Below are 24,790 nucleotides of genomic sequence, written 5' to 3' on the forward strand. Positions count from 1 at the left end.
AATGCAGTTAAAAAAAAAAAAAAGAGTATGGAAAAAGTATGTTTAGGTTTCTCTCTCCTCAAGACTGCTTGAAGCAATTATCTGCCTTACTAATAAACAGAGTTGAAAAACGAGTGTGCTGTGTAAAGCATCTGGAAATAGCATGTGAAATAAATAGATGTCAGTATTATTCCTTTGTTTATAGGAATTAATTTCAACTTTAGCAATAATTAAATACGCTACCAATCCAGCCAACATCACCTGCAAATTCTTGGATCACTGAATGACAAGAATGAGCAGTAATTAATAAACCTGTACTTTACCTGAGGCTCACCTCTTGTCTGTCGTGAAGCCATAAGTCTTTAAAAACAACCATAGCTCTCAGTACTCTGACACAAAAACCCAAATCCCCTTGATAATTCTCACAGTATTTAGTATACTTTATCAGTGTCAAGCCCATCACAAGGATGTAGGGAAGAAGCTCACAAAATGGACAGTTTGATGTTTTGTGTAGGCTCGGGGGAGCACCGAGGGTATTGCAAGGCTCTGTGCTAAGCTTACTGTGCCTGCTGCAAGTTACACTATAGCAAAAAATCCAAACCAGACAAATATTCCAAACAGATGAATGACCTTTCAAAATGCATACTCAGAGATGCTGCCCCAGCCTAGCCCAGCAGACACACCTTGTTACACACACTCTTAGTCCAACACCTAGATAAAGTGCATTAACTACCAGAAAAACCTTTCTTATAAAAAACATCAAAAGGAGATAAACTTTTAGATTAAAAACAAAAAGCAGGAACATCTCCTTAATTCTGAAGAAAATAATTCTATTTTTTCCTGAGCAATCATTTTTCCTGAACTCCTCTGTGGCCAAGCTTCACTTTTACATATGCAATCTGATGAGCTAACATCGTTCCAGGCCTCCAGTTGAAGCAATTAAAAAAGTCCACACTCGCCAAACATTACCACATCGTTACCACAGATACTGTGTATTCTGAGTTAAGGGAAAACAGTGGAAACCTCTAATACCACTGTGGGGTAACTGCTGGCAAATAATAAGTTTTTAGCATAGTTACCACTGTGACTATTAATTTCCTGTGAGGAAGTAAATGGAAAATTATCCACTGCATGGTATATCTGCTTGTCACAAGCCATGACTCAGACGTAAGAGACTGTAAGGGGATTATGTCAGTAGGTGGATCTTGACAGGCTCAAGAACGTAAAACCTGAAATATTTCTGATGAGTACCACAGACGCGTGGTGACACAAACAACAACGTGTCAACCTGCAAACACTAAAGGGGGTACCGATTCTTACACCATAAACCCTCCAGTGAAAGGCTGAGCTCCCTTCTCAAAAGCAGCAGAGGATGGAGAGAGGAAAGGATGGGGGGGGGTGCGAGAAAAGAGTAATTAGGAAAAAGCAAATCCTTTCCAGGAGGACTAAACAATGGACTATTTGCCACAGAGGTGGGGCAAGCAGTGCAGACTGCTTGAGTAAGTCATGAAAGAAGAGAAACAAAAACTTCAGTGTGTTCCAAATGCCACAATATATCTAACAGAAAGCTGGTGTTCATTCTGAGAAGTACATCACAGCCAACACGTGCAGATGTTTGCGAGATATGGTAATCATCAACGGTTAACAGGAGTCTGGAAAAAGTCGAGATGCCCTTTCCTGCGTTCCAGCATACAGAGACAACTGTCAGCATTCACAATAAAGCACAACAGCCTGCACCTGATTTTCTGCATTGCTGAATTTCACAGACATGCCCAGTGATAAAAGTGTGCTTTTGAACAAGGTCTCCTCTTTCTTTTTTAAAAAACTAATGTTATGAATTTTTCACTGACACACAAAAGGCATAAAAAGCATGCAAGTTTCAATTTACATACTGATATTTCTATATCAAAGGCTATACTATTTAATGCACAGGATCCAATTCTCATAAAAGCACAAGTTCAATTACAACAGCCTGTGAAGCTCTAATACTGCATTTTAAGCTAAAAACTTGCTCAAAGCTCTTTCGCAACAGCTCAGTAATTTCAGAGTATCAGTCTACTTAGTTACATGACTCTGGACGGATCACATGCATAGAGGGGGAAAAAAAATCAGGAAGAAAGAATTCCTTTGCATTAAGAAATGATGGTTTAGAGTTGCTGCCTAATCTCTGCAAATCTGATGGACATAAGGGTGAAATTAATTGATTGAGGACCAAGAGTTAAGGCTCATGTGGACACTTAAATTTTCCTATTTTGAAAACAGGCTGGTTTTGGTTTACACAAGCACGGAGCAACCAGCACAAACAGGCGAGAGCTGCTCTGAGAGATGGCAGTGCTGGTCAGTGTGCAAGGTTTGGCCTTGCCAAAACCCACAGAAATTTTGGCAGTGACCCAACATATCATTTTAGGAGTCAGGAATCTGTTCAGTCACAACGTGGGAGGCTAAATTTTGTTAAAACAACAGATCTAACCCTTTCTGTCATTTGAAGTGGGGCCTTTCTACATCCTGTACCTCTGTTACACGGAAGACAAATTACGCACAAACCTGAAAACTGCTGAAGTCATGTACACAGTTCTGCTGGAGCACATAAAACCTCTGTAACTCAGAAGGCTTCCGTGATCAAGACCCACATGTCTCACCCAATATTTATAGGAAAAGGAAAGAAAATTTGTATAACAAAATAAAAAGCAGTATATTTAATATGTACATCTATTCATTCATACACCCCAACCACCATAGCCTGAGCATTTCAGTCAAAGAACAGACCTGATTTTTACACTTGCATCAATTTTCCCTTTAAAAAAGCCAAATGTAACACACTTAGAAATCGGTATTGCTTTGATTTATGTTTGAAAGAATGAATGTCCTCTGTCTTGTAAGCTGTAGGTGCTTCAGAGATAACTGTGCACAGAGTAGAAGCAGAAAACAAGTACACCAGACGACAAGTCCCTGGCAGTATCATGGTAACATTCCTCATTTCATCCACTCATAAAAACATCCTCCTCTCTCTCTTTCAAAGTCACAGTGAGAAAAACACTCCAGGAGCTAATACAGTCTAGCTTCTTCAAGACGAAGGATCTCATTAATAAATTACTAAACTGAGAGTCTCAATTCTAAACATTGTTTACACAAATGCATCAAATTTGAGTCTCTTTGCTCATGAGACAGTTGCAGGGCTCAAGACAGAATCATCTCCTAAAGATGGTCCATAAGCTACTTAGGGATTTATATGGAAGCTTGCTGCATTCTCGGTGCAGAGTGAGGACATCCAGACGCCGCTCACAAAGACCTGCTGCCTGATAACTCCCTGGCTACTTCACACCCCAGCCAAGTGAGCCCACCCTACGTGTCAGCTCTTGAGAACTGCTCAACATCATCTCCTACTGACTGTCTTATATATTAATCTGCAAATCACAAACTGTTCCCCTAGATTATTAGCTCAAAAGTGCCACATAAGCAAATTGTACCATAACCCAAATAAATGGCTTTAAGAGTTAAGTGTTAATACGCAGATGTGGATACTCCGCATATAAAAACATACAGAATCTGTATCATAGTCATTAAGCATCACAGGATTAAAACATTTACATATTTTTATATATAGATATCCTGGATTGAACACCTAAATCCAACTTTTCTGCCCTAGCAATAAAATAAGATGGAATATCTGCATTTGCTTACTGAAACACTGTACAAGTGCAAGACTCAGGTATTAACATTAGAAAATACAGACTAGTTTCTGATTGTGTGTGTCAACATTAATTTTAAGGTAAAACTATCAATTTTGAACCAATCATGGAAAAAAGGATGAGAGTCACAGTTTCTTTCCATTGGTAAGGGTGTGCAGTGGAGTTAAATTTGTATCTTTGTTTATTTTAGGATGCTGCAGTTGGCAGCTGTTACTTGCAATATATTTTTCAGTTGGCTAATTATGATCCAGAAATAAATTCAAAGCTGAAATACTATAATAAAGCAAATAATTCTGACTGATCATCATACTGTAAACCCAGTGAAATATAAACCCCATAATGGGAACATCCAATCCCATGCATCCAGATATTAAAGACTGTTGATGACTGTAGCGAAAGTGTCAAAAAGAGGTCAGTTTAAATTTAATGTTGGCAGAAATTATTGTCTGTAAAAGCATGAATAATCTTCTAATGATGCTTTAAAGCTTTAGCTCTGTCTTAACACTTACTGTTTATTTAGTCCTGAGAAAATACTTTAAAGCCACGAAGCAATTTTAAGAAAATATTCGTAAACAGCTATTTTCTCTTGACAGACTATTTGGCTACAATTACAGATATTATGCCAAGATAATATATGTGATTCAATGAATCCAGACAATATTGAATCAAATCAACCAGTATTATTTTCCTTCCCTTTGAAACTGAACATTCAAGCCATCTGAACTTTCAGTGTCATTTGGCACTTGAGAAAAAAACTTTATAAAATACAGTCAGGCCTGAAAACCTATACTTCATTTTTGAGTAACCTCCTGACCTTTTATAGAAGGATCTCACAAACTGGATCTTCAAGAGCCTTATGTAAACCACAAATGTTTTCAATTAACATTGCTAAAGTCTTATTTAAATTCCTGCAATTTCAGTCCTTTTCGAAGTCACACATTTTGTAAAAGGAGATAAGTTACCTTAACCCAAGCTCTGCCAAAAATTACTCCATATATAACATCTATTCAAAATGTTGGGCTTAAAAGAAAGGATTACACATGATTTTAGGAGATGGTTAAAGAGAGGTATATGATGATGAGTCAAAAAAAGTGGTCAATCCTCATTTTGGTGCCTAGAGTTCTCTTTCTGTTGCTCATTTACATGTTCTGACTCTGTCTCTCAAAAAATGCTTGCCTTTTTTCCCCAAAGAAATAAGCATTAATCAGGATTCCAAGCTGAAGGCAAGACAACTGACATACTTGATCAAGTGAAGAGAATTAGAAACAAGCAAATCACCTGTTTTATTTCTCTTAGCTTTCCATCCATAGTCACCCAATCAGACTGAGTATCTTATTAATTATACCCCTAATTATTAATTATACATCTAAAGTATGTTCATAGTCTGGGTTTGCTCTTGGGGGATTCCATGATTTCTATGAATGAGAAAACAGTAATACGATCATTCGCAGGTAAAATAATATTTTCACTGTTTTGGCACCTGAGCGTAATGAAAACAAAAAATGGTCAGCTTTTACCTGGGTTTCTGCTTAGAAGAGCCAGCTCAGGGGGGAAGAGCTACTACTCATGAAGAGCCAGAATGGAGAAAGAAAGGTACAGCTCAAAACCCAAGGAGATGTATGATCTAAACAATTTTTATTGCTGTTTTGGTAGAGGTTAAATAGATCTTTTTTTTTCAGCTACCATAATCTCAGCAGTGACTTAGAAACCATCACTGCAGCATTTCTGGGCAAAAGAGATCAAAGAGTTGAAATAATGACCATATAAGAGCAAGAAGGCTGCCAGAGGAATTTAAGTGTCGGTCATCAATAACAAAAATCCATTCACATGGTTCAGAAATTTTTGCCACCTATGGAAAGCAAAGGTAACTGCTCAGATTATACTGTCAGGATGCAGACAGTGCTTCCTCTAGTAAGAAACTCCTTTGCAGAAATACTGGCAACATTTTACTGCAGGTTATTTTTGCCTGATTCTTCATTTCCTATTCAGAAGGGTCCCTAATTGTTATTTTTATACAGTAACAGGTAATTCTTTCATACTACAGCTTGTGATGCATGTTAATCAGGGTCCTTGCCAAATTAGATTCGTTTCTTCAACATTTGAAAAGCAGTTAAACTTCTAATGACATTTCTCCCCGTTTCATCAACTTATCCTTGGAGCAAAATAATGTGCTCAGGCCTGAAGAAAAGACACTTGAGCCTCAGGAATGGAAAACAGCCACAGGCCAAAATGTATTCACTGGAGAGCTCTAGGGCAATAAGGTTGTCATCTATGCACAAAAATACTTTCAAAGACGTAAACATGATGTTAAAATCTCTACCACTCCCTCCTGCATGTTAAAGACACACACACTGCTTTATGCTTGCAGTTATGAACAGTAAAAAAGGAAATAAGTCTATTTTTATGATTATTACTATGATTGTAGCACTAAGAGTTCAGAAACAGGGACTCAGGTTTACACTGTATCCTTGACAACCATGGTTTTATTTATTACTGCTAGTATCAGAAATCAGAATTGTAAAAAAAGGCATTCTAATAGTTTAAATAATAACTCAAACCAGAGCTGCACAATAACACTAGGTACCAACTGGGCCATCAGCATCTGAATATCAATCTGAACATCTATATTGTACAGACAAAAAGATAAAGATATTTAAAGTCCATCAACTACAGTTAGGTTGTACACAAAAATAAAATTTTTCAACACAAATGGTCCACATTTGGCACACTTGCAAACAATTGAAAACCAATTATTAAATTATTAAGTGATAACAAAGTACTTTAAAATACTACTTGAACTACCTTTTCACAAATAATTTACTACGTAATACCATCCAGTTGTAATAGATGTAGTTTATAATGCCTATCAAGATATAAAATACCTAGTAAATTCAATGCTAAAGGAAGATTAATATTTCACACACTATTTGCCTGCCTTAAATAAAAAGAGGATTTAAAACCACTTGAAAGGCTGGACAAAAAAATGATCTGGGAATGTTTTTGTTTTTTCTCCGGCTTTCTACTGCATAAAATCAGTTAATCAGCCTCAACTATTTTCCTTTTTATAATCAAATAGCCTAATTTGCAAAGATCTCTCATAAAGGAATGGAAGAGAAAAGCATTTTTATAAAATTAGAAAATTACTGTATAACCACAAAGCTTGTTTCTGCAGCAAATGCAGAATCTTTCTTTTTAACTTGTTAATATTTTGAGCGGAAAACATTTCTTTAACTGAAAATTTATTCCAGGCATGAAATATTTGTAGGCACTATGCTAACTTATTGATGTGAAAATTTAAAACAAGCTTTTGAAATTGTGTATGTGGCAAATTTTTTTACTACAACAAATTGAGTAATAAACATTCAAGACAGATGAAAATCTAAGATGTCCATCTCTGAATGTCCAGTACAAATAGGGTCAAACAGACACACGGTGCAGCTTGGATTGTCCACCTTGACAAAATACTAAAGCAAACACAAAATTACAGCAATTTTAGGATATCTGTTTAGTAGGAAGCAGGTAAAATGCAAGCCAGATCTGCTTCTAAAATCCAAACAAGGATTCCAGCAAGCAAAAAAACCTACCAGCAGGTCCTTATTCTTTTTAATAATCTCAAACTTCTTCCATTGGCAGTCAAAATAACCAGCATGTGTTAAAGATCTAGAATCGCTTTCCCCTGAAGAACTAGCCTATAAAAAAGTCACTTCATATCTACTGCACATGTTTATTTTCCTCAACCATATATCCTGCAAATATTTCCTCATCTGAACTTGAACCACTGCCACATCAGTACCATTTAAAGGCTACATCCTTATGGCTTCAAACCTCATCAAAATGCTTATTCCCAAAACAACTCACAGACATCTCAATCTAACGACCAATCACATCTTTATACTCAGTTATCCTGATAACAGGAACTCAACTCCTAGATTAAGAGAGGATGGAAGACCACTTCTAGGTTGTGGTGGTTTTAATCTAGGCCTTCCCTGGTTACCAGTAACCAAGGAAGGGGCAGTGTTCCCAGTATTCCATACAATTTTTATGTAAATCATGGTATAAGTAAGAGGGGAGAAGCGGCCTTCGTTCTTCTTCTCTTCCGCCAGAGTTGGGGAACAGTGGGTCCCTGCATTGGTCTCGCTTATCTAAGGCTGAGGCCTGCAGCATCCACTGACCTGCCATGTGGAAGCTTGGAGAGTGCTGGCAGTGTCTGCCAATCCTGCTTTCTAAGGGACGTGGTGAGATTTGTTTTACTAGTTATTTTACTAGTTCTCGGGTTTGATTGCGCATATCTATTTGGTGTCCCTTTTTGTTTCCTTTTGTCCCTTTTTCCCTTTTCCCTATCCCTTCGGGGGGTGTTTGGATTCCCTTTTGCTGTGTACATAGCATCTTAACTGTAATATACATAAAATATATTTTTTTTATATAACTAGCTTGGTTTTCGGGTTCTTCAATTTGCATAGTTTTTTTTCCTTTGCCCTGGGGGAAGTAGAAAGGGGGGAAGAGAGGGGCTGCTACTGGGGGGTTGGGCATTTGGCAGGGAGCCAAGTCCGAACTATCACATAGGTAAAAAGCAAGTATCACATGCTCTCTCACCCACCACCCTGCCAAGCAGTACAACTTTTATTTTACAGAACTTCTCCAAGTCACCATCACCCAAAAAAGCAGACAGCACTGGGCAGCCGACTTGCTACTTTTACATGCTGCTTGTCCTTTAATATAACAACTTGTTTTCTCAGCTCTAGGACTTAAAATCAGAAGCTTTTTCAGAGAGGGCAGTGACATAATTGCCTGTGTGTTCAGCATCAACCATCTACTTGGGGTTGAGGATAATACAGACAACAGGGCTAAACTTCCTTAGGATCTCTTCCACTAGTTTTCTGAGGTAATACCACTAAACAATCTACAATATTAAGAAAAAAAAAAAGTTGTTTTCTTTCACTGCATACTCCTGACGATATTACTGTCTGTTATCAACTCTCTCAAATCTCTCCATGTTACAATCATTTTAAGTAGGGTTGCAAACAAGGCCTTTCTTTGTGATCAGTCCTCCTGGAATTACTTCAAGCAGTTTTGTGAATGTCACCTTCAACAGCTTGGGTGAGATTTGTTTTCTTAAACAAAGAAAAGAAGAGAGCAGGGTTACCTTCCCTTAGACGCTCAACCACGAAAGTGAATCCAGTTGTTCGCGGGTGTAAGACATACTCGTATTTTCGAAGTCCGTTCTTTTCAGCGAATTCATTACTGCGGGCTTTGGTATTGGCTGAGGAGAGAATAAAAAGCACCATTTTCTGTTAGTATGAATGTATAACCATAAAATAAATACAGTGATCATACGACAGGAATGGTACAACAGCAGTTCACGCGGTACAAATGTACAACAGCTTTTCAGGTGGAGGCAGACAGCAAGTGTGCTTTCAGTTGGCCATACCATAGTATGAAGAAGAGCCACGTGGATTGCAAGAAAAGCCTTTTTACTCGTTCACTTATCTTACAAAATCATCAGCAAACCTCGTATCTACCAAATGCAACCTGAAACCTATAAATTAAAGTCTGTTAATAGTTCTCTGTACACTTCAATAGTCATTTTACAGTAAAATGTGTCAACTGGTTCAATTGCATTTCAGGGTTTTTTTTAACTCAAAAGGCTCAGTGTATAGTAATGTAGGTTTAATACTATGTACAGAAATACCTTGAGGTCAGTGTTTAACCATGTCAAACTTATTTCAGAAGAAAACATTAAATGGACAAAAGCAGTTAATCCAATATATTAAAATTGTATTTTACATCTTCATTCTGAACTTGACATGTTTTATTCATCAACCTGCTCTGCGCATACATACCCTGTTTTAATTTTTTGATCAAGTGACTCAGTGTCACAACACATGCCTGCTACTGTAGGTAGAGTACAAACAAGGCACCTGAAAAGAAGGGTGGCTAAACCCTGTGACAAACGTGCTTCAAACCTCTGGTAAGAAGGAACCTCCTGCGAGAAGTCAAACAAAGGCTTTCCAGAGCTGGTTGCTAAAAGAGCCCACTAAACAAGGAAGATGGGAAAACCAAAGCAAAAACTTCTGAAGACAGGCAGAGAGGAAGCAATTTTTTCCCTGTGGTGTGCAGAAGGCTCTTCCAACCAGCCTCAGTCAGGAGGTAAATGGACTTTGCTGGCTACACTTGGTCCTTTACTGTGGGTACTGCTGTGCCTCCCCTGGAGCCAATGGGCAATGGACACGTGCAGTGTTCCCTTGGCAACATGGTAAAAATCAATTTGATCAACTAGCTTACTTAGTAACTCATTTATGAAGTTTTGCAGACGAAATCCCACCAACAGATCTATGGAACAAAATAACTGTTTAAGGAATATATCAGGTTTTTCAAGCAGAAAAAGGTCTTTTTTAAGTGTTCCTAGTTAACCTTAACAGAGATGACAGATAAAGTAATGAAAACCATGTTGTTGTTTAATAATTTAACAGAAGTGATAAAGATAAATCCTTCCCCTTACAATCATCGCAATTTTTTCCTGTAAAGGCACAGTAGCATAAAGTGAACAAATCAACAGGAGTGGGAAATTTCCTTTCTGCTGTAATGCAACATTCCTGCATCTTTTTTCCCCCTAAATTATATGAGCTCTCTTTATGTCTATCTTTTGTGCCCCCCCCAAAAGATTATCTATCAATTAATAAATGCTATTAGTGTACAGAGTAATTTTTCCCTGTGACCTACTGTTTCCAAGCATTAGGGTGCTGCTTTTCATACATGCAAGCCTTAAGATTTAGTGCACAGATTTCCTGACCATGTGATTTCGAGGAAAGCTGTTGCACAGTAGCCAAGCAAGTGATTCAGCAAAGAGAATCCAAATATTTAATTCTTGCCAAATTGCCCAAACGTACAAATACTTGAAAAACATTACAACTTCAAAAAGCATTGCTAAAATTACAGAATGCGTGAAACACTAAAATTACACTTGGCTATGTAACTTATCTTCCCTTGGACATATACATTATGCCTTTCACCACATGGTCAGAGGATCTATTTTTGTCTCCTCGACTACTACTCATTTCAATATTGCAAATGGACTATTCTGAATCAGTGGAGTTGCCTTTCACACTCCCATTGTAATGGCAAAACTTGTAAAGTGAGCAATGAGAAAGACTTGGAATGGCAGAAGAGGCAACAGTAATCTGGTAATTATTAAATGCTCTTCAAAAAAAAGTCAGGTTTTAACTCTTAGGTGTACTTGTATTAGCTCAACAACTACAACTCTTTATTTTCTAAGAAATTACACTGATGACCAAGACTATTGCTATAAAAAAAATATCCAAATCAAGAGTTCCAGATTCTGTAGTGATTCAAGTACAATGTTTTAAATTATTTTATCACAAAGTTCTTAGGCTAATGTACTGTTGTTTCCAAAGGACAGAAGTATAATCTTCTTCATTTTCTGCATATCCAAATTGGGGCTTCACTAGGGAAAACTTACTGTTTGTCTGCAAATCAAGTCAATCAGAGCTTTGAGACACAAGTGCCATATAAATCTACATAAAGTCAAGCACTTAAAAAAAATATAAAATCTAATTCTTAAGCATCTCAAACTGCACACGGTTAATGAGCACTCAGAAAAAATACCTCCTTCTGTCTGCTCACTAGCACTTGGCTTCAGAGGGAGCATGAAAATTAATTCCTTGGTGTTTGTAAATCACTCCTACTTGCACCACAGGAAAGCCAAAGAGCAAATGGGCACATTCGTTCTCTGAGTAAGACCTAACTGATACTGCAAAAAAAGATTTGGGACCTCCAGTGCCCATTGCCTTGAAATAATCATCTTCAAACTCCTCTTAGTGCACCTCCCTGTACTTGGAAAGAACTCACTGTAAACATCTGCAAAACATCTTCCAAATTTCCCCTTACTACGCTGCCATTCTAAAAACGTGTGAACAGCTGGACATCAGCACACTGGCCAACACTATTCAGCTATTTCCTGACATTTGTATCCCTGTCTTGCCTCTGGACTGTAAGTTTTATATAACAGAGACTGTTCCCTTCCCTTTTCACATTACCCTAGCGTAAAGGGATTTTAGAACTAGAGTAACACTCCCAGCTATCACAACAATCATTGTCATCTGGAAAAATCATCTCCCTCTTCCCTTCCTAACAACTACCAAGTCACAGGTCTTTGTGCATTAAACATGATTATTTATTACAGCAAGTCAGGAAGGTCAATGGGTTTTGATGCCATACTGAAAGCAAGGGTAGGATATGCCTTCGCTCCACAAAAAAAACTAAGAATAATGTTCTTCCTCCCTCTCTTGTTAGTCTCAACATCTGAAAAAACCCAGTTTCTTACGCTACTATTACTTATGAACAAATGCTCTGACTGCCATCATGTCAGCCGATGTAAGCACCTCTGTGCCCACTGCTGTTTGAAATCCTTGTGAGCGATACCAGTGCCCAAAGCCCTGGGGGAAACTGAGAGCAAGTCAGCTGCTCAGAATTAGATTCAACAAAAGGCACAGAACATGCGATGCTCCTCATTATATGAAACCCAGAGGTTAGAAAGCTGATCCAGGAAATTAGAAACCCATTTTTACATCCTCTGCAACTTGAGGGAATTCACACGACAAACACCTCTTTAAATTCCCTTAATCAATGGACCAGGCTACACTGCCAGTGCAGCCAAACTTCATGCAGATCCCTCGTTGTTCTGCTGGTCAGATTATAACATTCATAGATGAAAGAATAAAAAAAATGTGCCTAAAAATTTCCTTAAAAAGAAGAAACACGTTCCCTTCTATCTTCCCAACCTACTAATACAAATAGCCATCAAGAAGCTCTTGAGACAGGGCCTGGAAATTCACTTGGTTTGGGTTTCCTCAATCCCAAAAGATCACTCACATCATTTGGCTACACGTAATGTCCCCCATTGCTTACTCTCTCTGAAAAATATAAGTGTTGCTTTCTAGAAACAAGTATTTTCTTTCTTACACTGTAGTTAAATCAAAGCAAACACACTCCCAGAATTTTTGTTCCTCATTTCTATTAGGAGTATTCTGCATTTTAACTCCTTGGTTCTATTTGCTGATAAAAAAGAGTAAGGAGAATAAGTTATTTTTATGGAAAGTAGCCAATTTATTGATAGGGGGTGATGTGGGACACTTACAAAACTGCTTCATGCTCTGTCTACTCAGGTCTTGCACTGACTTGTCTCTCCTCCCCCATCTCCTTCAGCTAATACATTCAGTCCCTCAGAGCATACATTCACTGGGGTGGTGACAAGTACAGGTAGTCCAATTTATTTATAGAGTATTTAGACATTCCTGCAGATTGACTGTCAAATAACACAAAAGTACAAGATTTTAAGGTTTCTGGTCAAAACGTCTCACTTTTTTTTGGCTCCTGTGTTGCCTTTGGTAAATAATTTGATTACTTTTTTTTTTCCTCATTTATCTCCAAATCATGGGGGCAAATCCCATTTATTGCATTTTTAAATTACTGAAAAAGCTCAGAAAGCCAGCATTTTCTAGAAGCACCACACTTCAGAATTTCATTTAAAGTAACTGGAGGAAGAAATGATGCGAGCACATTTTCTTGATTTTTGAGTTATAGATTTTAAGAAGTTAAATTGATTTTGCTCCTGAAAACCAGTGGAAAAAGTGAATAAATTTAATTTTTTTCAAGTCAAATTAGATTTTTAGTTTGTGAGCTAATTTTGAATTAAAAATCTCTAGGATTTTACTTTGATGAAAGCCATAATGCAGTAACAGCTGCATTCATCTGAGTCTAAAGCATGTTTGGAACTAAAACTGCAAGATCTATACCCAGTGAAAAGCTAAGTCCCTGCTCCCTGTGAAATATGTATGCCGTATTAGCTCCTCTCAAACAAACAGGCTCATGTACTTTTACAGAGTCAACACCATCCAGGCTGATGTATTTTGCTGGGTGTTACCCAAAAGAATTGTAAACTTCCCTCATCATCCTACTGGAAAGCTGATCTGGACAACCTTATTACAAGTACTTGTGAATGACTCTCAACTACTACTTTTTTCTTTTCTGCTAGTACCAGTGCACTGAAATTTGACTATTAACTACTGCCTTTTCCTTTAATTTCACTTATGAGAAAAGAAAAATTATAAAATTATGCATGTACATGATAAAAGCATGCATGTACTTTTATGACTTCAAGTACCCTCAAATTATATTACTGCCAGACAGTGAAAGAACAAATGAGCACTCTCAAGGTTTATCTTATTGAATAAATAAACAAACCCCTCATTTATCTATTAGAGGTTTGCATAGAAGTGATAAAACTACACTGGCTCACAATTTTAAGAAAAAATTAGGTAATTGTTCTTACTTGTGTTATTTTCAGACTATTACATGTTAGATCAACCCCTACCAGTGCTTTTGAACAGTATTTTTTGCACTACAAATTTACTAGAAAAGTTAAAAATCCAACTACAGCTATTGTTACCTTGTGTCATCCACATGACAACATTCCTGCCAAAATCTGAGCTCTAGTTAGTTTTCCTCCACGGTTTTCAGCTGTTCCTCAAGGAAAAAAGGTCTGTGCAATCACACTTTGTCCACCTGTTTGTTCCCCTAAATTTTTGAAGCTGTTGCCACCTGCAAACAAAGTTTATCAGGGACAAGAGATTCAAAGACAATTAAGCCCAGCAGAAGTTTTAGGAGAAGGGGAATCTTCTGAGAGCAGAGATCCTAATAATGGGAAAAGCCAGGGAAGGCTCCATGGGTATTCAATCTGTCAGGGCTTTCAGCACAGCATGCAGCAGTCCATCAGGTAACACAAGTACAGCACACGATGCCTCTTGCCAAGACAGTGGAAAGAGCTTTGTGGGGAAGTGTCACACAGAAGGAAACAGATGGAAAAAGGAGAAGCTGGAGTGAAAAAGAGACCATGTACAGGGATGCAGACACAAATCCATAGGAAATGAGGCTTTACCAGGCATAGAGCAATACAGTACTTTTTTTTATTCTGTCATTGCTTTTTGAAGAATTATTCCAAACAAGTCTTATAAGGAACACCAAGGAAAACAAAAGAATAGGCAATATGGTGAGTTGTATTCCAGCCTTCCAGAAGCAGGAGACTTATGGTTGCTTTGTTTTCTTTAGGGCTTCAGAAAGTCTGGCTATATGTTTATCTGCTGAGGGCTTCTTTTGAAGCAATTACAATAAAATACCTTTGATGCACTTAGCTTTAACCTTCAAGTACTCCAGAGTGAAAAGATGGCCAACCTATCAGAAATAAGTATATAATTATATAATTATTACCTCAGACCCTATACATCCAGTCTGCAAATACAACGTTCAGGGTTCATGACTTCACTATTTCTAAAATTTATTCATGCAGCATCTTCCACCGCAAAGTACTTTACCAACATGGAGTCAGGCTTTGGCCCATGCACAAATACAGTCATACTTTACATTTCTTTGAAATCTTTCATTCTTGAATACCTGAAAATATTATCCCAATTCTTATAAAGAAGAGTAAATCAATCATTGCCATGTAGTCACTGAGAGGATAAAAAAATGACAGCAGCACAGAGCTGCACAGCAATTCTGCTACTCAGTGAAGTGCACGTAGAATGTTATTTTTCATTTTAAGCACCAGAAGAATTCTGTTCTCAGAAGTAAGTAGCAGTTTTGGAATTTCGTCAGAAAACAAAAGTCATTGCCTCTATTTTTGCAAAACGTTCCCTAGAATTTTGAGCAACTTATGTTCAGAACAAAACCCAGTTTATTTCTTATTCCCACAGATGGAACCCAAGGTTGAAATAGGTCCTAACAGGTCAATAACATAAGTTTTCTGCAAATCACTTTTTCAAAATGTTACATCAATTAGATTATGTTCTAGCATTCTCATATGGTATAAATTTATTGCTTGGTCAGGATTAGCTTGTCAAGGGATTTTTCCCTTTCTCTTATAATATTTTTAAATATATGAGGTAATGTTTCCTGTGAAGACAATTAGATAGGGAGAGCTATTTACTTCCACAGAAAAAATTCCAGTATTTTGCTCGTCTCTAGACATCTTTTTATGCACAAATATAATATCAAGGTGGCGTTCATCACTTGATGGCAAGTTAAGACTGGTAAACACAGGACAGTTTAATGTGTCAGAAGCCAGCACAGCAGTACCCTGTTGTCTCCTCTATCTATCACTCCATCCTTCCACTGCACTGCTTCCTCCCTGGGCTGCCCAACCACCATCAGCACAAGTGGCAGTCTCAATCCTCAGCTAAATCTTCTTTTTTAAAGCTGCAGTATGAAACTTTCTCAGTTCTTTAAAAATCTGTTGTCTCTGAGGAATACTGGGAGAGATTAGAAGGAATTCCAATTGGATTAGAATAAGCAATCCAATTCTTTCAGTAATCTTGAGGTGGAAGCACCTATTCAGAAAGAGAGTGTGTGCACTCTCCTAAGGAGGAGTCTTCTGATTCCGTGAATAAGATAAATATTACATCTCATAATTTAGAGCAAAGAGGAGACAGTCCTTCATGAATTCTACGAAAAAAAAAAAGATAATTTTGTAGAATCACAGAATGGTCTGAGTTGGAAGGGACCTTAAAGATCATCCAGTTCCAATTCTCGTGCCATGGGCAGGGACACTTTCCACTAGACCACGTTGCTCAAAGCCCAATTCAGCCTGGCCTTGAACCCTTCCAGGCATGGGACATGCACAGCTTCTTTGGATAACCCATTCCCATGCCTCACCACTCTCCTAGTGAAGAAAATTTCATCCTTCTTTCTACCTTTAGATACAAAATAACCACCTCAACAAAAGTTATGATGTGAAGGAGTCCAAGAGGGTTCAATGACTTTACCCTCTTTCTGGAAGGCTGATCAAGTGATGACAATTCCCTATGGTGTGACAGCACCTGGATACTATACATATCAATTTTAAGGATATTTGTAATAGAGAAGAAAAAATAGCAGTATATGTTACATTTTTTATGCCGTGTCTAGTACTTACTGATGTGGCTTTGCCATAAGATATGATTTGAAAATATCTGCAATGCAAAGTATAGCAAAAATCTTCCAAATGAGCTGAAAGTTAGAAGCTTAATTGTAATTGATTTTCTATTTAAAGATAATGCTTATTGTATCATGCTGCAGGCATGAACTGCCACAGAACATTCATACAATGTTTTCTTTAAATGGCTCTTGAGTCGTCTTTACTGGTTAAGAGCTTGCTACTGATGCCATAAGATACCGGCACAGAGGTAGATACTTGATTAAAAAGTAATACTACAGGTTCAAACTCATTAAACTCATTCCTATGATAATCTTAACATTTGCTTTACAGAGATATTTCTCTTGTAGAGGCATATACAGACTGCTTATGTGACCTAAAGAACAAGAATCTCCATGTTCTCTACTTAAAACATCAGGCAAGAAATCAAACAGAATTGTCAGTCCTTTTCAATCACTCGTTCATAGACATGAAATGATTTTGCCACAGTAATACAGGAAATGGGACCATGCAAGTGATATATTCCAGGTCTTTAAACCTACTCTTGCTAATGCAGTGTATATACAGTACTGACCAATAAAAAATTATTTCAATCATCAGATGCTTTGAAATGTAAGTTACTTCAGGAAGATTGGCAAAGTCTCTCAGTGGAAATATGTTCGTGCCTCTCAAATGAATCAGCACATCATTTTATTATTTGCTATAATTTCTACTGTCCATGTGAACAAAGTCTTGCTCCTGCCTTGGACTTTTTTAAACTCTTTCCATAAACAACAAAGAATTTCCACACTGAACATTCCATAAGATGGTGACAAATGCAGCCTACCTGTGAGATCAGTTCCTTCTGGAAAGATGAGGAGTTGTAGTGGCTCACGAATGTCACAGAAGTAATCCAGCATTTTTTCAAAGTGACTCTTGTCATCTTCCCACTTTCTCTGAATGAAAACAAAGGCAGCAACCTGCATCGCCCAGCCTGAAGTTTAAAAAAATAAACTTTTAGTAACGTTTCAGTCTGATACTTCCACAGTGTCTGTTATTCCAAAATACTTTATAAATTGTGTTAGACACCACATTTTATTTGCTGCCCACCTGTCCTCACCTGAATAAGAGCACTTTGTTACCTTGTCAAAGGTGTTTTGGACAGGAAGAAAAAGAAAAAGAATGCATAAATGCATAACTCAAGTTACCAGAGTCAGAAAAGTTTTCCAGAGTGCAAGAATAGGGTTCATGCTGTCACGAAAGGAGATTGTAGTGAGGTGGGGGCCAATCCCTTCTCCCAAGAAACAAGGGACAGGACATGAGCAAATTGCATCAGAGGAGGTTTAGGTTGGATATTCAGAAAAATTTCTTCACTGAAAAGGTTGCCCATCTATCCCTAGGAACAGGCTACCCAGAGAAGTGTCTGAGTCACCATTCCTAGGGGTATTTAAAAGCCACGTAAATGTGGTGCTTAGGGACCTGCTTTAGTAGTGGGCTTGCAGTTCTGGGTTAACAGCTGGACTCAATGATGTTGAACTTTTTCAACCTAAACAATAATATGATTCTCTGAGGTGAAGCATTTAAAACCATGGCCCTCACTATAATATTCTTAATCCCTGCAACTCTGATGTGCTCAGGTGATGGGCACCACTCAAGCAATGCACTGCAGGGTAACAGCTGCGTTACGTAGAGATCCCTGCCCACTAACCATGTGCGGTGTGCAGAAAATATCTGTTACTTTAGGGGCTTTATTACATATTCCTTCCTATAATTTTCATTAATCACAGAAGAAAATACCAAGTTTTTCTTTACAGTTAATTGTAGAAAAAAATTATGTGTATCCATTTATTTGTATTAATATACAAGAAGATTTAGAACCTGACATCAAACTGACAATGTAATGCAGTTAAGTAAGTGAAACTGCTGCTGAGCCTGTAGTTCAGGGGTTATACACCATTATCTTCAATAAGTATTCTTGGGGTTTTTTTGGCACAACTATATAGTATACAGTATGAGACATAATATTAGAAGTTCTGTCCACTAGTTCAGTCAGCAGGACGAAAAATCAGGATTCCAGTCCCACCACATGCCAGCGATCTCCCTTCCTAAACAGGGCTCAGAAGATCATGACACTGCCTTACCACTGTACTTGGCTAGCTTGTATCTCATCAGAAAGCCTGCAGATAGATCCTCCACATCAAATAGAAAACATCACAGCTTCCCATTCTCCCCTTTGCTCACCACAGTTCTCAAAGTTTGTTTTTCCTTTGCTGGTGACTTACAACACATTATTCTTGCACTTTATTTCATGTTCTCTTTACAGGGATTCCTTTCTGTTCTGTTCATAGCAGTATCTCACAAGAAGCATATGCTAGAAAACCAATTATTAAAGTCACTCATTTTTAAATCAACTTCATAAGTCACTCAGCCTGGATAATGCATTAACCAAGCTGCATAATCTCTTTTTGTTGGTTAGAAACATTAATTCTACTGTTAAAGATTTGAGACCTGTATCATGCAGTAGATACTTTTGATTTTTAAATCAGCTAAACAGATGGAACATGCATAACTAGGATGCCTTCTGCAATCTGGACCTAATGCATTTCAGATATCCAGATAATCAATGATATCCAGACAACTGAATACTAGAAGTGGTTATATGAATTAAGAAAAGAAACGCCCAGAATGCAGTCTCAGCAAATCTCTTCCAATTTGCACACTATACTTGTGAAAAACTCTTTGCAAACAAAACTAAACTCTGACCACAACATTTTATGTATATTTATGCACATATCATATTCCCACATTTGCAGTGTCAAGAAGTATCAGTACAGCTTTATTAATAGAGGTTATCCATGTTTAAACAAATTATCTGAAGGAAAAACAATACAGGTAAGTTTTAAAGTAACTTTAAAATAATTTATGTAATTTAACTATGCTATCTTCTGGCATGTACTCATCTCCTAGTGCTATAATACATGGCACTAAAACACTGCAAACCCAGTATTTTAACTTGAACTAATCAGGGCTTCATACACAGAGATTAGGAAAGTTCTGCCATGGTTTTGGGGTTTTCCAATTATTCTTACCTCTCTGCCCAGACCTTTTGTATGTTTTATGTACCTAGGATACTATGCCTAAAGTAGAATATGGAAAATCTGTACTGTGCTAAACCATTCCATTGTGTGGTATCACACATCAGGCCCAAATTATTCCGTCCTTGTGCTCCCATTGCAACAGAGCCTGTAGGTCGAATTAAGGGAAACAAGAACCTGATACTTTCTCAGGTCAGAAGCTCCTTAGGAAGAGTGATTGTGGCCCACAGCAGAGGGAGCATGGAAAAAACCTCACTGCCAGATACCACCCTCTCCCCTACCTTTCTTCACACAGCACAGGGCTTTAAATTACATGGAAACTTGCACATAAACTCTAGCTCTCATTCTTCAACAGCACAGTGAACATCAAATTATAAATACCTTTAGCTACTAAAAAAGATGCTGCTTGGGTGACTTGCACTTCACCTGACTAAACTGCGTAAAGCAGAGGATATAGTGCAGTAGTTTCCCATTCCTGCTTTAAGCAGTAGTGTTATATATGGGCTATGAATAATTAAACAGAGCGAGTAATGTAATGACAGTAGGATGTCAGGGAGGAGGAAGAAAGAAACAGTAGGAAAGGAGTTGGGAGGTATCCAATTTTTAAGATAAACAACAGGTCTGATTTTCTAACCTTTCCCATAGATAACATCCAGTGTTCTGGAAGAATTTGTCTATCTTTAAGTGCATATCTAATTAGATAAAACAGTCCTCACTGTTCAAATAAGAACAGATTATCTAACAGATAGATGACTAATAGTAAATGACCCAGGTTTCCTCCTGACTTACCCCAGCACAGCACACTGCACCAAGCTACCTTACCATCTATCAAAGTGGAAGAGTCTTCCACATTTGCTCATGCTTTTAGGCCTCCAGTGAAAGGCAGCAAAAACATGAAATCCTGGTTTCTACCAAAACCCTGGTCTGTGCACCATTTGGGGAGAGTGCCTGCTGTACATGTGTCTCACCATCCCACCAGACTCAAGCAGGAAAGAAAACCCCACACAGGCTTTCAGATGTCTGCTTTTGAACAAAGCAAAAGCAGCTCTTGCTTTGATTTCCATTCCACAGTGCGTCTGCATTGTGCTGCTAGAAAAACATGTAACAGGTCCAAGGCATGACATGGGAGCCAAATGGGAATGCACAGAGAAATGGGAGGAATTCAGTAAATCAATGGGCAGGATGAAAGGTTTTGCTAATCAGCAAGATTTATAAGCAGCAGAAGGCAGTACCTTCTCATGTGCAACCTGCAGTGAGACATGCTGTTCAGTTAATTACTTTTAAGTTTAGGTCAACACATTGTTCAACAAAAGTAAATACATTTTGCTCTTTTTGCTCAGTATTTTTGGTTGTCTAAGAGCTCCTGGGCAACAGGAATCTTCCTAGGAAAGGCAGCATTTACTTAACTGCAGAAAAATGGTTGCCTTTTGATTTGCAGATTGTTGAGAAATCATTGATTACAAGAACATGGCAGAGAAAAGAGTGAGGCTAAAGAAAGCATAACAATGCAACTTCATTTCTTTGCTACAATAATCTCCTTATAACAAATGACATTTTGGATAAGTAACATTGCTTGGAAAAGTATACAAACACTGAACAGCCTTTGTTCAAAACTGCAAAACAGCAGTGCAAAAACCTACCAGACAGAATAGCAAGCCCCACTGACCTTTAAATCAACTTTTCAGAGCTGAAAAAATAAACAAGGCAGCTTAAAATCTCTAGTAACACATACACAGTAATGATATGTATTCTATCAGGACATAACTCTACACAGAAAATAAATGTGCTTACACAAAAAGGAAAGCCTGCTATTGAACTAGAGAAATGTGCTCTACGTAAGAATTTCCTTACTGCCTTGGGGATAAAGCAAATTATAGCTTATGCAGGTCAAGAATTTGCAGCATTGTATTAAAAATGCTAGCTCCAAGTATAAAGCGTTTTAAATTCCAAGACCCTGCACTTCTATTCTCCTCACGCCAAAATCCTTTAAAAGAAAATAACACTTGAAGTTGAAATTTCCTGAGTGTGTTTTCATTGCAAAGGTAATTTGGAAGTAAGTAGATACCAAGGATGGAGGTGGCAATGAACAAAAGATAGAAAAAGGGGAGTTGTGCCAAAAAAAAAAAAAAAAAAGTCTGATATTGAAAGCAAACGTACACAAACACATCAAGAAAATGGTATCTATGTATTTCCTGTAGCAATGTAAGATAACAACTAAACCCTCCCCCAAACAAATTCATTAAATGATTCAAAGCTATAGAAACAAGTAGGAAATAAAAGGCCTAACTATGAGATTTTGTTATTATATTCATTCGTTCTCTCTCTTTTCCTTCACTGCATTATTCCCTGTTTTTTCATAGCATTATCTTGGTCAAAAATAAAAGCCTTATTCAGTATGCCTGTATTTAACAGGGGTCTGGTCCTGATCAGGGCTTTTGAGGCATCAGGGAACCAGACATCTAGGCTTAATAAGGGAAATCACTCGGAAGCTCATGATCCCACTGTATACAAATAATTGGGTCCATTAACAGTTTGTTATTCCAAATGTTTTGCTGCATAAAATTACCACAAGGCAACAAGCATGCAAGTCCGAATGCTCCCAATTTCAAAGATCATAGGTATTGAAAAGATGTTGGCACACATAAAATCAGGCAGGAAGTCAGGGCGTAAAGTTACTATGTATATACATTGTTGAGCTGTCTTCAGTATAGACTGATTAGCACCTTTCTGAAAATTCAATTAGAACTGGTCATTTTCCTGGATAGTTTTATATATAAATCCCAAAGCAAACTAATTTTTTTTTTTTTTAAATTTAATGTAATCATCTGAGTGCACAAATTGGGAAAATAAAGAAAAAAAATGCTTCCTGAAACAATCTTGTGAAGTACAATCTCTGCTCCTGGTAAGTTTTCTTTACCCGTGCTCATTTCCAATAATGTAGTTAATAGGAGTATAATGAATTGAACAATTGCCATCTGATTGGGTGAATCCTTTGAGCAAATTACAAAACTAGAGATTAACTAAGAGATAAAATTCACAAATATAAATTCACAGCAGTGCTCCTAATTTTATAGTGAAAAATCTGATTCAGTCTATTTGTTAATTTGATTTAATCTATTTGTAAGGTGTCTATTTAAAAACCACTGTGCTTTTCCTATTGCTTTGCCCTATCAGACTCTGACCATTACTTTAACTTATGTCTGTTTTATAATTATTTTTATGGTAATGTCTACTTTATGTTCAGACTAAATATTTCATATATGTCTATACCATGTAGTCTACTAAGTATTCTACAGAACATAATTTCTTCCAATGTGTGTGAAGCCTAAACATTTCCTTCTAACTGAAGTTAAGAAACAGCAATGTGAGAAACACAGATTTTTAAGGTAACTGAAAAAGAGAAATATTATTCTGGTTTTGCTCTGTTCACTCAGTTTTACCTTTGACTTCCCCGTAGTTCTCATGCATTTATTTCAGTACGAAAGCATTCTAAATTTTATGTTTATTTAAATCACTTTCAAAAATTAATGCTTTGTGTATTTCCTTTGCTCTGCTTCATTCTCTTGTGGGACAATACAGGATGTGCCAGTACAAACCTCAAACAAGGTTTACAATACAAGATTCCGTTGTCAGGGCAAGAACAATGCTGTCAACAAGCTAGTCAGATACAGTGGCCTACGTCTTAGCTGTAGGAATTCAGCCGTGGAATCTTCTAGAAAGGATATTCCATTGAAGTATTGGTGTCTCTCAGCTAAGGCACACACACACAATGTGTGAAAGTATGTGGGAAAAATTCACTACAGCAGTAGCAGAGTATGCATGTATATAAAACACCCAGACAGAGACATATATAATCTTCTTGCAAAGTATTGTTTCAATATTCAATCCCTTAATCATGGTTTAGAAGAATGCTATTTGGACACTTCATACTCAAATATTCATTCTGTTTCCTAAATTATGCCATTTTTATAGAATATGGACAATTAGATGATTAACTCTATCATTGTGTTAGTGCTACTTAGAAAATGCTATAAATGTCATTAAGGACTATTAAACCTACTCAGATTATTCATCTTAAAATAATACTTCAAATTCGAATTTGATTTGATGCGCTGTGTAGAATCAGAATAACATAACATTACTCTAAAACAAACTAAAGCAAAGGCTTAAACCTCTAGGATGGCTGGAAAGTTTCTTTATCTAATGCACTTTAAAAATACATCAATACAGTGAAACAGCGCATGAAAGCCTAAGCATTAAAAAAGATGAGTTTTGCCCAATACGTACCTGGAGAAAAACCCCACGTCATTCCAAAATCTCCAAATACATAAAGAACCTCTAGTTGTTAGACTGTGAGGAAAAACACCCAGGCCCTACGAAACAGTGTGAAACACTCCCACAGATGTGTCATCTTAACTGCAAGTCAGGAACAGCGAGAGATTCTATGATGAAATATTTCTTCCACAGGCCTACATCCTCTTCAGACACTCATCTCCTCCATGGAGGACCATAAAAGTAAGTCAGCCTGATGTGCTGAGCCATACGGATGCTTTAAAAAAAATGAATGTTATTTGGGAAAACATGCCATCCTAATTCTGCTGTTACTTGTTTCTTGAGCTTGGACAAAATAACCACTCTCCATCACTTGTAGGTTACAAAATGGGGAGTAAGAGAGAGGTTAGCATCTGATTGCACTCTTTTGATGTGTATTTTGTAGAGGCAGAGGGGTGTAGAGAAAATGAAGCCTTTATAATATAGAAAGGATAAGGAAAGTTTAATGATACAGGCTAGTTGAGTTTTGGCTGTGTTTTTTTATTTCCTCAACCCCCCGGATAGAGTTGAAAGAAACCTACTATGCCTTTTTTAGAAGAGACAAGCAGGGAAATAGATACCTAAGTCTTTTCTTTCCTCTGAAAAAAAAAAAAAAAGGCATGTAAAGTTACAGCTAACTTTAGTTGCATTTCTGCTTCAAAGTAGTAATCCTTCCTTCACACTTAAAACTTCTTCTAGAGAGTCTTCAAAAGAATCTTCACCAGGAAAAACTGGTAGAATAACAATTTCGT

At 37.4% G+C, this 24,790-nt stretch overlaps 1 protein-coding gene across 2 annotated transcripts in view; it reads right to left on the bottom strand.

Moving 5' to 3' along the window:
* The window catches only part of LCLAT1 (lysocardiolipin acyltransferase 1), an 80,674-nt gene that overhangs the window by 42,859 nt on the left and 13,025 nt on the right, over positions 1–24,790 (bottom strand). For both annotated transcript variants that reach the window (XM_027907050.1, XM_027907051.1), the window contains exons 4-5: positions 17,480–17,626; positions 8,812–8,928 (exon numbers count right to left, since the gene is read on the bottom strand). In XM_027907050.1, coding sequence (XP_027762851.1) covers positions 8,812–8,928; positions 17,480–17,626 — 264 coding nt within the window. The remainder of the gene's footprint in view (positions 1–8,811; positions 8,929–17,479; positions 17,627–24,790) is intronic.

Source organism: Empidonax traillii, unplaced genomic scaffold (assembly GCF_003031625.1).
Source record: "Empidonax traillii isolate 1590-97213 ecotype Southwest subspecies unplaced genomic scaffold, ASM303162v1 scaffold1395:size116970, whole genome shotgun sequence".
Taxonomy (NCBI): domain Eukaryota; kingdom Metazoa; phylum Chordata; class Aves; order Passeriformes; family Tyrannidae; genus Empidonax; species Empidonax traillii.